This window comes from Uloborus diversus, chromosome 8, assembly GCF_026930045.1.
Source record: "Uloborus diversus isolate 005 chromosome 8, Udiv.v.3.1, whole genome shotgun sequence".
Lineage (NCBI taxonomy): Eukaryota > Metazoa > Arthropoda > Arachnida > Araneae > Uloboridae > Uloborus > Uloborus diversus.
Genome location: NC_072738.1, coordinates 49,068,457 through 49,081,819, shown reverse-complemented (window position 1 = coordinate 49,081,819; position 13,363 = coordinate 49,068,457). Strand labels below are relative to the sequence as shown.

The window sequence follows — 13,363 nt, the reverse complement described above, 5'->3', positions numbered from 1 at the left end:
ATTAATTAAAAAACAATTTAATGTTTTCACAATTAGGGTAGTAAAAATTTACCCGCACGTTAAAAATGTTGGTCTTAATTGAAAGAATGAAGTTTTCTGCGTTTGATATTTATTTGAAACTTTTAACTTATATACAGAAGGAGCTATAATCTTGTTAAGTAAATTTTAAATGCAGTTCTAAGCCTTTATACGCGTGATTGGTAGCCATTTCTTAGTAGAAAGATAAGGAGAAAAGGCTCAATGATTTAAAATTTTTACCTGCTGTCAGTTCATATTTGTTAACAAATGTATGTTCTGACCAGCAAAATTCATCTTAATATGAGGCAGGGTTGGTAAAAAAACCGGACTTTTTCAAAAAAAAAACCCGTTTTTTTTTGGTTTAAACCAGGTTTTTTTGGTTTAAACCGGGTTTTTTTTTGGTTTAAATACTATTTGCGAGAAAAACAATTAATTTTCGGGAGGTAATTAAGGTTCCATGTAATTAACAGTTATTCAATAGTCACATTGTACCTAATTTCTTGATTACTTAAAGAGATGAGAACAAAATCTTGTAACTAAATTAAATAATTAAAATAGCTTTCTGCGAGGAAATATTGATTGAAATGTTTGACTTGATTAACATATTAGTATGCATGTATATATAGACCCTTTATGATACGAAATACTTCAAGAAGTGGTTGTGATGCGGGTTAAGATAAAATATAATGAAGATCCAAGAAAAAAACTTTATAAAACCAACATAATATGAATAATTATCGAATAAAGGTAAAAGTTATATTTTTAAGCATAATCTTTTCAAAAGAACAATTTTCATATTTTTTCTTTCTGATCTTACATAATGCTGATTTTTATATGCACAGTGTCGCAAATATTGAAGTAAAGCAAAATGTACAACAGTACATGATTGAACAGTCAAAAAATCGATTGCTGTTGTACTGACAAAGTTTTAAAAAAAAGTGCTGCTCTATATTCGACTCCGTTCTTATTTTGGAAAGACTTGGAAAAGATATCGACTATCGCTGAAACAGAGAACCAAATCAAAAATATAAAAATTGGTGTAACATGGCTTAAATTACAGCTTATTTACTGGCATACATGTTGCATCCAGCATTGAAGTTTAAAAAATATTAAATGCAAACTCTTTAGAACAAATAAATGTGTAGCAAATTCTATTTCAAGAAATTTTTTTTGCCAAAAACGTTATATACGTGAAGTATAAACTTTTTTTTAAAATTTGATTCAAAAAATATTATTTGTGTTCACCTGCAGAATAAATCGTAATTTTTAGGTGCAAACAATTAAGTTAGACTGTTGATTACCTTACAAGTCAAAGTTAAAATTCCAGGAAAGTGCAAATAAATGGGCAAAAATGTCACACCCCTGCAACAGGAGTGAGCAAAATAATGGATTGCATCTACTATAAAAGATTCAATCCTTAGTAAATCTTAACTAATCATGCAAATTAAGCATAATGATGGAAGTTGACTGAAATCTGCTTTATGGCACATATATGAAATAAAAAATATATTAATATTTTTTTTCGATTAAAGCTTGTAATACATTTTGAAGAAGCAACTTTGCAATTTTAGTATTTATATCTGCAACTTAGCTAGGAACTTAGCATAAATGGAATTTTACATTTTTCAATATGTGTGGGGAAATCAATGTAAACCTGTAAAATGGATCCTTTTTTTTTTTTTTTTGGCATTTTTTAAAAAAACCATTTTTTAAAAAAAATCGCATGGTTTTTTAAAAAAAAAACAATTGGTTTAAACCAACGTGGTTTAAACCAAACAACCCTGATATGAGGTCGGCGCTCTGGTACATGTTTTGTTTTTTTAATTTTTAATTTAATATTAGTTTTTGTTATTGATTTGGGATTTCTGTTATTCTTCATTTTTGTTTTTCTCGGCATCCTTTAAAAAAAGAGTGAGACTAAATTCTCTATTTACTGTTTGTAAAGGTGTTCCCCGCTCTGTATTTCGTTGGTCGGAGAAGTTCGGTGGAATGGGTCAGCGCTGCATTTATGCTGAAATAAAATGGGAAAAATTATTTCTAGCCTTTTCAGTAGCAGCTTTACACTCTTGCTCCTGTGTCCTACATCTACCGAGTAAGCTAGAAAGCTAGAAATAATTTTTCACATTCCATCTAAGCATTAATGCATCGCTGACCCATTCCTTCCAACTCTCCCTCAATTTCAACGGAGATTTTTTTTAAAGAGTAAATCATTGTCTTGATTATATTTTTGCCGCAGTTGACATTTTTTGAAGAAACTGCCATTATTCTGACGGGAATACCTTCCGTAACAAATTTTACACTTGGATAGTTGAATTGGGTTTAAAAAAAATTGAGATCCGTATCCGTGGATCTACTTTTTTAATGATCTGGCACATCACTACCTCAGAGCAACAGTAGGATGTCTTAATGTTATTCCTGAGATGAGATGTCTTAGTGTAGCTCTAAAGCAGCGATATTTCACTTTTTTTATTAATTTCCTTTCTAGCTTTGTAATCGCTCCCCTGCTTCTCTGTTCTTATGTCTATTTTATGTTTTTAAATGTCTTTTATTGTTCTATATTTGTGTTGACTCATCAATATTATAAAAAAAAAAAACTAATTGTATTTCATAGTTTTAGAAGAATTATAAACCAGAGACATTATGTTTTTACATGTCCCTTCTCTTATTACAGAAAATTTCCAATTTGTGTTGAATTGGGATGTGGAAAAGGCCATGTTGTAAAACATTTAACTAAAGTAAGATTCTAATATTTTGTTTTAGTTGTGCTGCATCTGAAGAATCTTTGCTAAAATTATTTTATTTTGGTACTAGAGGGCTCCTTGCCCTCTAACTATTGCTTGCCAACCCCCTAAACTTCAAAACAGCTCCATTCAGAAACTATTAGCTAAAGACTGTGTTTTTTTAACTGCTTTGCGTAAGGTTACAAGTTAAAGAACTATTTGTGTTTATATTTTATTTTTTCCCCCCTGCATGAAATCAATTTCTGAGGTTTTGCTGGGATTCTTAGTAACATTTCTCTTTATCCCAGAACACCAGGGAATGTCTAAACTAAGTATCGAGCTGATTCAGCTTCCAGTTATCGATAAAATTTGAAAACACAAATAAGTTAATGAGTGTAATATTCAGGCACAAAGAGGGTGCCTGATGCTTTCAACTGAAGCTTCTTAAGTTTCTTTTTAAACGGTTTAAAAAATCTTACTTAAATATTCAAAATTCTGATTTGAAATTTCGCATTGGTTGGTTGAGGTAGAAAATATAGCCAACAGCTAAAGCAAATCCAGGGCTTAATTTGCTTAAGAGCTGAACTCCTGCATTTCTCTTAAGTTTTATGCAAATTTTAACATTTTAGGCAAAATTCAAGCTATTTACAGATAAGAACGAGTTGTTAAGACTAGAGCTCATGCACTTCTTTTGTTATTAATTTTGTCTTGAGTACATCCTCTATTGATGCAAAAGCTTTTTTAAAAAAGCAACCTGGAAGACATGTTACGTGGCTACATTAGAAAAATATCCTCACCAACTTTTAAATCTGTATTAAGCTTATCAAATGCTTTACTTTTCTAAAATTGTTGTTCAAATTCGATTTCTTGCAAACCACTAATTGCAGCTAATTGTTGGTGTTTATTTTGAAATATTTTTACCGTTGGTGACATTTAAACACTATTTTAGCTTGTCGCTTATAATATATGTGTTACATTTTAAATGTCTTTTTAATAATTATTTTTTTAGTTTTCACTGAATACTTGATTAAAATTGAGGAAACAGCATAAGTGTCTTTGGCAACTTTGTATTACAAAGTTGATTTTGTTTGTTGAATGTTAAACTTGTTCGCTTTTGTCTTTGTTTTGCTTCATTTTTTAATTTGACATGAAATTTTTTTTCAATCAATAAATCATAAACAGGTCACAATAATAAATGTTTGACTTGTATTTAAAACACTTATAAAGATATTTATTTCCCCCAGACTCAAGTCTCCTGCAGACCGGGTCAAACCTCCTTGTATGAATGATACTTAATCTGTTTTCATAATTGTGGTTTTTGTTACAAATATTTTATTACTATAAATAAACTTAAAAAGTGGCATAGCATTCTGATTGGAAAAAAACTGTTCTAAATATGTAACGTGAGATTCAATAGTTCTATTGATTTAATAAAAAGTTATAAGCTCCAGCAAAAATGGGGATCAACTGCTCCAGTCATCCCTGTAGAGTCAATCTTAGTGACACTTAATTCTAATGTTCTGTACAATATAAATCTTAATTAAAAGATTTCTTTCACATTAGTTATTTAATTACTTGCAGGAAAATGTGGAAATGGTTTATCTCTGTGATATGTCTGAGAAAATGGTTGTAAGTATGCTTTTTCTGTTATTGAATAACTTACCATATTTTCCTGCATATAATATGTGGCGGTGTATAATCCGCAGGTCCTAAAATCGGCCTGAAGAAAAAAAAAAATCTTCGTGTAATCCGTGGTGGCGTATAATAATTTACAGATAATAGAATGTCAAAAAATGAACTGCTTTGATTTAACATAAAATTTTAGCAATTAAATTAAAAATGCGAAGATTTGATAATATTTAAGGTACAATCAAAATTACTTAAAGACAAAAAGTCAAGGTAAATAAGCAAAGGGTCTAGCCTATTGCAAATGGAGACTGTTCCTACTATGATTGTATGGTTGTTTATTTTACACAGCCTAAATTGCATAAGAAGAAAATTTAAGCTATGTAAAATGAACAACCATGCAAGCTTTGGAAATGGATCTTTATTGGGGAATCCTACTGAAAATTGGAGTTCAATGCAATGCGTTGGTGTTAAGGCTGCTCTTCAGTGAGGGAAAACATTGAAGTTAGGGTGTAAATGACTTTCTTCCTTGAACGATGGGAGTGAACCTGAATCAAGTGATTGACACTTCAACGGCCAATGGAGTGGACGGTAATCGATGTAAGGCAGGAACATGTGACCTGTCACAGCTGTCATTGTTCTGGAGGGAAAGGAACCCCTAAATGACCCCCGTCGTGAAGAGCAATCAAGGAAATTAGCTGGCGGCCAAAATCTCACTTGAACAGTACCGACGCGAAGGTTGAACAGAACGGAGAATAAAGTCAGTACCAAAGGGTCTGCGGTAATTTTTGAAACAAAGTTTTTTTTTTTTTTGGATATGCGTTCCCAGATTTTATATTCATGAAAAATTGATGAATGAAATGAAAATTTATCATAAACTGAACAGGAAAAACGATTGTCTTATTTTTTTTTTTTTAAACGATGTTCTCAATTACCACGTCCGAATCTTATTTCGTTCATAAAGCTAATTCGTTTCTTGTCTGAAGTTTAATAAAAGAATGCAATTTTTTGCGTTAGAATATGATTATATATATATATATATATATATATATATATATATATATATATATATATATATATATATATATATAAAAGGGAAAACATAAGAGGTATAAGCTTAGTGTAAAACTGTGGTGTAGTTCCGGAAAAAAAGGGTGAGGGGTGAGGAGGGATGATTACATATCGGTTATCGGATATTTACAGTCAAGAGGTGGAACGATGCCGATTTTATTTTTAATTATTGGGAGGACGGCAGAAATGGCGTAATCAGAAAACAATTTCTGATTAGGATATGGTTACATTTCAAAGAGGGGGGGGGAATCCCGCTATTTTTAGTATATATATATATATATGGTCGAAAAAGGAATACTTCTGCAATTCGATGGAGGATATGCAACGCTGAACTGACATTTTTGTTAATTAATCAATTAATATTTTAGATATTTATTTATATTTTTCCGGTGATTCATCATGCGCAGGGCTGCATTTGTTTACTATCAGTAAACAAATCATCCCGCAAAAACATAGATAATCAGCATGGTGACTAGAGCAGCATACACAAGACTAAATGATTAATATACTTCTTAAAATTGAAGTTCTTTTTCAATAATAATAATAATAATAATAATAATAATAATAATATCTTACGCATCAGACGAAAAGTGCAACAGGCTATAATAATAAGTAGTTGGTAAGTCTTTTATTGAAGTTTATTTTCGAAGCACGCAGTTATATGATGTTTGGAGAACATTTGAAAATACATTTCGTGGGTGGAATTACACGAGCAACAGGGAATTACTTGCAATAATGTACTTAAATTAAAAATACAAGCTGCAGTTTACTTGCAGTACCCTTGGAACAATGTACTTCGACTTATTCAAATGCAAAATGTTAGGAGGAATAAAATAACTTTTTAAAACTATTTTTTTATTTTTTTTTCTTCTCAGGTCTTTTTTTTCTAATGGTTTTCAATTTTTGGTTACATTAGTTATGCATTGCTTTCTGTGATTCAAAATAGTAATAATAACAATAACAATAATCAGAAACGCTTTCCTTTCTGCGGATACTATGGTGAGAAAAGCAACGGCTAAAAGCACAATTTTCAGAAAATTCATTCATGCTCGCATTTCGAAATTAAATGAAACTTCTTTATTACCACACAATGTTGTCAGCTTCGTGCAAACGAAGTCCTAAACTTGATAGCTGCACTCAATCAAGCTTTCATTGATGCAAATTATTGCAATCAATCAAACAATCGTAACAATTACGTGGAATATTCCTTACTTACGTCAATTATTTACTCGTAAGAACGTGAACAATGTCTTACATACGTAATTTATATTCAGAAAAAAATATCAGAATTGAAAATATAATCCGACATTTGCAAATCACACACATTAGTATACTATCTCCTTTAAATTAAAAAAATATTTCAATTTAAATTTTCTCTTTTTGTATAAAAGTATTCATGAAGCAGAATTTATAAATTGTTGAGTGTACTAACATTTATTGCTCTAATTTTTCTAATTTTTCTTTTTTTGATCTCTTCTCGACTTCCCGGGGAAATTTTAAACTGTTAACAAAATTAGGGTAACTCAAATAACTCTAGAACGTGGAAGAGAAATCTGTCAGGCCCAATAAAAACTTTTTGAATGATGTAAAAGACAGAAACACATGTATCTATCTCTATTGATAAAGATGTTCTTAGTAACCCCGAAACAAGTGTAATTTAATTTGCACATTTATACATTAAAATAGTGTAATTTCTATGTTAATAAATGTTAACATTTAAAATCAACAAAAGTTGAGAGTTGTGCGCAAAGTTGCGTGAGACTAATACCAATCATTCGCCCTCGAATACCTTATTATTGCTTGACCAAGACCAAATATATTCTTTTTTTGAGCGACCACAGTTGGTTATTGTTTTCACTTATCCGTAGTTGATGTTCTTTCGACTTTATTTTTCTATGCTTTTAATGCAAACTCGTCTGTTCCAAGTGTCTTCGCGAGCATGTCCCTCCTCCTGGGCGGTGAAGTTCATGACCCCCGTCATCGACTTTACTTATTCCCGACCCTCTCGCTTTTACACAATACTTTTCAGACAAAAACAGCATTCAGTCAACAACGTCCAGCATCCAGCCCCTGGAATTCATTTGAATGTAGACGTCTTGTATTCAAATCATGACTTTTACAAATATAATTCGGATAGGAACCATTTGTAGAAATGAGAAACCCAACGAGTAGGGTTCTACCACAATTCGTCATTGTGAAAAACATAATTTAAATTCAAGACGTCAAAATTCAAATGAAAGCTGGATGCTAATCTTTCTTTTATGTTTGGTATTCATTTTTTTTTTTTTTTGAATTTTTTCCCTCATTTATGAATAATATTAAGTAATGATAATGTTTCAATGAAGCTTTAACACCATTTTAAATCGGGTGTTCCAAAAATTTTAAATGTGTAAATTGTAAATAAAATATGCACTTTAAAAAGCATGAGCTTTGTGCAAGAAATAGATAAAAGTTAAAAACAACGTCTTAAAAGCACAAGTAAAAGATGTAAATTATAAGTGTAGAAAATGCATTGCTTGACTGAAAACTTGTGGCTATGTATTTGTTTTTTTATCCAGGATATTAAAAAACTTTGACCTTTGACACTTTGAATTAAAATTCAACTAGAAATTTGGTTTTTCGTACTAATATTCTAGCCGTATATATTGTATTTATGGTTCAGTTCCCTTCTTGTTGTTTACCTTTTTATAGCGAAATTGAGGCTATAAACGAAATTGTTATTCGGTTCCTTAGACTTCACTATGAACAGGCGCGACTGCACAGTGCATACACACAAATATATATTGATAAAGACCGGCTAAAATTGAAAAACCTTAGGTTTCAGGGAAATGTTTTAGACGTCAGACAAATTATTTGTCTGAGCTTATGAAAATTTCAGTGTAACACGACTACCGAAGGATTCTTAGAACATTGTGTATTCATCCAGTTAAAAACAAAATGGTCAGTGTTCTCCCCCTTCCCCCATCAGTTAGTTCTCTAATTATCTGTAAATTTAAACCAGTGGTTCCCAATCTTTTGCACGTTGCGACCCTTTTTTGACCAAGTAAAGGACCTGTGATCCCGTAGCCTACATGTCAGTAAAGTATCGCTAAGTGTGGACCTAACGTGGCAACATTGTGAAAGCTACGTTAGATCCTACATCACAAAACTGCTATGTTAGATTCGATCCACCCCCAACTATACTGTAGTAGGAATAATGTTTCGACGGAATAAGAAACGCTACACGACCCCATTTGGGGTCACGACCCTGGGAACCCACCCCTGCTTTAAAACAATTTTTTTATACTCATTCATGCTTTAAAGAAATGCAGGTATGTATCATTTTTCTCCTTAGAAAGTTTTCAAAAGAAAAATTCAGTGAAATCCTGTTACAACGTATATCAGTATAACGAAATACCCGTTTCAACCAAATTAGTTTTCAGTCCCGATTTTGAAGTTCATTGTTACTGGATTTCACTGTATATGAATTACATGATCAATGTGTACATACCTTGTAAAGAATTTTTTACGAGTTTGGCTCGAGAAATTATTTTCAAAAATGTTTGTTGAGCTGTGGAAAGCATTTTATGCGTTTACATTTGTAGTAACATTGTATAATATAGACAAAAATAAATTCCAAATATCTAGTAAGTATCTGGAATACGGTTTCGGACCCCGGTTTTTTTTTTTTTTAATGGTCGCATTATTTCGAACAAAGTCTCAAAAGAGTGCTGGAAATATTTTGCCAGATTTTTTATGGAGCAAAATGTCAAAAAAACAGTACCTACCACCTTTTTCAACGAAATTCATTTTTTCTCGAATTTTAAACAATCAAAGAATGGATATTTCAAAAAAGCAAAAAGTACACGACACAGACAGAGGCTTGAAAAATACTCGGAAAAAAAAATTAAATGAAAACTTGAAAGGAATTTGTAAAACCTTCATCCAACTTTCCCCGTAGGTTAACATTGGATCCGTAGGCTTTCAGACTCTCAGTGAAAAGCACCCTTAAATTTGCTTATAAAGTAGCATTAATATATATATTTATCTTTCTTTGGATGCACCAGCTCCATTGTTTATGCCTTCTTGATGTAGTGAAAAGTAATGGGGGTAGTGCCTCCCCAGAAATAGAAATATTCATTAATGCTATATTATAAGCATACTTAAGATCATTTTAATCTTAATTATATCCGTGAATTAATTTGAATAACACGGAAAGGTTCTTCACTGAAGGTCTGCGATGCAACTTACGCAAAATGCGATATTTCCTTTTTTTTTTAAAATTTACAACGTGAATTTTTTTTCTTCTTATATAGGGTTTATAGGTGTGAGTCCTATACTCTGGTTTCATGCCAAAAAATAAGGGAAAAAATTGTAAAACAAACCCCTAGAAAAAAGGATGGGTTTTGATGATTTTAAAAATATAATAAGTGGTAATACCCCCCATGAGTTAACCAATTTCCTCCATATGTTCTTGCGTACAAACTTAGCACCTCTCTAGCCCCCCAGAAAAGTATTAATGTATAATATAACGATCCCTTCCCCTCCAAATAAAAATAATGGCTATGAAACTGTCAAAAACTTAAAAAAATTGCGGGCGACATTTCCAAAAAAGCGGGATGTATGAATGGAAAAAGGTGGTCATGTTTGGATTTAGGAGGTCATTTAGCACAAGAATTCACAAGAATTATCTCAACACAAATCAAATCGTGAAGATGTTTCCAAGCATGTGGATTCACTTTCAAAAGCACTCATTCATTCCTTCATTGAAAAATGCCTCGGGAAAAGAGGGGAGTAGTAAATGGAAACGGTCGTTTGCGCTAATGATTGTAAATCTTATACACCTCACCCGGTTTTTCCCCTCAAGAAAGGAGGGACTGGTGAAAGGCGTGGCTTAGTAGAGAAATTGAGCTTTTTCGAAAATATTTCAGATGGTTGGAACTCCGATATTTTTTTAGAAATAGTCGCATCATTTCAAACTTAGTCTCAAAAGAGAGCTGGAAATATTTTGCGTGTTCGGGCGTTCTTAAAATTTCGATAGCACGATTTGCAGCTTTTTTACAGATCGAAAGGTCCAACAGTACCTCGTTTTGGAAGAAATTCATTTTTTCTCGAATTTTAAAAAATCGAAGAATGGACGTATCAAAAAAGTAAAAACTAAAATACACAGACATAGGCTTGAAAAATACTCAGAAAAAAAATTGACCCGAAAACTTCAAAGGAATTTTGTAAAATAACATTCAACTTTCCCCGTAGGTTAGCATTGGATCCGAAGTTTTCAGACTCTCAGTGAAGAGCACCCTTAAGGAAAAAAAAAGCGCAGATAATCTGTGGCAGTGTATAAACCATATCTCATTAGTTTTTCCATTTTTTAACAGATAATCTGCAGATTATATGCAGAAAAATACAGTATGCTTGCATAATGAATTGTTTTGATGTGTAATTGGATATTATGTTCTTTGTAGAAAAGTGCTGCTACTGCTTCTGACATACCAACTTGTAGGCTTGTTGTGGATGAAGAGTTTTTACCATTTGCTAATGACAGTGTTGATATGTTCCTTAGTAGTTTAAAGTAAGAGTAGGTATTTTTTATCCTTGCAGTCATGCTATAATTATCTGTACTCATAAAAAGATATACAAAGGGAAGCCCATTAATTTTATTTCACCATTTTCTATAGTTTGTGTTTAAAACTGAAAAATTTGCTACCAATGTAATATCATTTAAGGTGTACAGTAGAATTTCTAAAGCAAGGTTTTCTGATACCCTCAACCGACGGTATCTATGTATCCATCTATGTGATTTGAACTTCTCAAAAATCATAGTTATTTGATGGTTCGAATAAAAAATTTCTAAATTTCATGAGCGTCATGGGAAACCACTAGCCAGGCCACTCCTTTGTACCCCTTTAATTAGATGAGCCAGTAATTGAAACATCAATCTTCAATTATGTTTGAATTCTGCTTTCCTTTCCTTTTATTTATGTATTTATTTATTTGTTTTTTTTTTTTTTTCATGATGATACAATCAGGATATTAATGATCTAATATGACTATACCCTATTAACTTTAATTTCTGAGTGTCTTTAAAAATCGAATATTTCCATGATCAAATTGGCACTTTTCCTTTTATTCACTCGTAGGCATCTACTGTTTAAACTAAACTAATCTGAGCATTTTCCAAATAATGCATCTTAACTGGGGAGATAGGAATCACTAGAACAAATTTTTGTTCATATCTTGCAAGTTCACTTTACTTTGTTTTGTTTCCTAAACTCTTTATTTCCTTTCTGTTTTTGAAGGAAAATTGTAAAGAGCAAAGAAAACAAGCTATTTACTTTAGACAATCAGAACCCCCCCCCCCTTTCCAGAGGGCATACAGATTAGAGAATAGACTATTGGAAGAATTCACTTGAACTTTCTGGTCCCTTCTGCACAGACAATCTTTTATCGTAGTAAGAAAGAGTTAGTAATATTTCAGCTGCTTATTTTATTACTGCTCAAAAAAGTATGTTCAGTCCTTCTTTAGCATCGTTGGAAAAAAGCCTATCCCATTTCAGCTGATTATTATTATTCATGTTTTTAAAGCAATAAAACTTCTTTATTGTATAATCTAAAAAATAACTTCTACTTTTTTAGTTTTCATTGGATTAATGATTTGCCAAGCACTTTTCAGCAAGTGAGTTGAAACAAAATATATGTTAGTTAAATGCTCTTCTGATCGTTGAACATAACTAACAGCCTTTATTCACTTTCAGATATATGATGCTTTGAAGCCAGATGGTGTGCTCATTGCGTCCATGTTTGGTGGGGACACACTTTATGAACTCAGGTCTTCCTTACAATTGGCTGAAACTGAACGAGATGGGGTAAGGTATTTTCGCTTATGTTCAGCTTTTCATTGAGTGGATTTGAGTTAATTTTTATCATTGAATAAATTTTCTTCAGTTGAGTTCTTTATTTTATTTATTTTTAAATTTAATGAAGGTATACTTAAAAATCAGTTGTGGTACAATATTTGAATAAAAAAATACCATAAAGCAAAGACAACTTAACGCTACTCATAATCAGTGACATAAGAAATGGAGAATGTAGATGGGGTACAAAGAGAGAGAGAGCCTCTTGTGAAGAGTTAAGATTGTAGCAGTACAGCATCGATCAAAGATATTCCTTTTAAGTGTCTTAATCTTTCTTTTATAGTTTCTACCTCTCTATCCATTTATTTGTCTATCTATCTATAGATGAAATAAGTCCATGCATGTCCCGTATTACCCTGCATTATCCAGCATGCCTCAAAATTCGGGGGTCACCAGATTTTCAATAACACTTGCCTGGTCCTTTCCAGCATGCTGGAAAAATCAAGGTTAGAAAAAAAAATACTGTAAAAAATATATGTTCAGCTTAAAAATAAATATTAGTTCAAACAATAAGTTCTTATTAGTACTAATAAACTGTTTAATTTTGTAAAATTATTTACTAACAATGTCATTTGCTATTTTAACAAGAAAAATATTATTTAATAACAAATAATTTTATAAAAATTAAATTAAAAATAAGTAAGCAAACATTTAAGAAGTAAGTAACTGCCCCCCAAAACCAGTGCTAAAGAATTTACCTTTGCTATTCAATAAATAAAAATTAAACTTACCTCTCTAAAAGGAATCTTAAATAATTAATTTAAAAAATATATAAATGAATCACAGTAACGATGATTGCTTCTGAATTGATTACTTTGATGGCATATAATTAAATCTATTAATAACGACCTAATAAATAATAAGCACATATTTATGCAATACACAATTTTTTTGAAAGAAGGTTACTTTTGGGATTTGTTGTTTTTTTTTCCCTTACAGTGATTTGCTTTCTGATTAGAACTGAATGGGGAAATTTACTTTTGTTTCGTTGCAAAATAAACCTCAAATTATCCAACATGCCAGAAAATCCGAATT

General features: G+C 31.5%; 1 protein-coding gene across 1 annotated transcript in view; it reads left to right on the top strand.

The window, feature by feature from the left end:
• Positions 1-13,363, top strand: part of LOC129227308 (arginine-hydroxylase NDUFAF5, mitochondrial-like) — a 30,866-nt gene that overhangs the window by 7,846 nt on the left and 9,657 nt on the right. Inside the window, exons 3-7 of the mRNA XM_054861849.1 lie at positions 2,690-2,753; positions 4,320-4,367; positions 10,880-10,986; positions 12,051-12,090; positions 12,170-12,280. Coding sequence (XP_054717824.1) covers positions 2,690-2,753; positions 4,320-4,367; positions 10,880-10,986; positions 12,051-12,090; positions 12,170-12,280 — 370 coding nt within the window. The remainder of the gene's footprint in view (positions 1-2,689; positions 2,754-4,319; positions 4,368-10,879; positions 10,987-12,050; positions 12,091-12,169; positions 12,281-13,363) is intronic.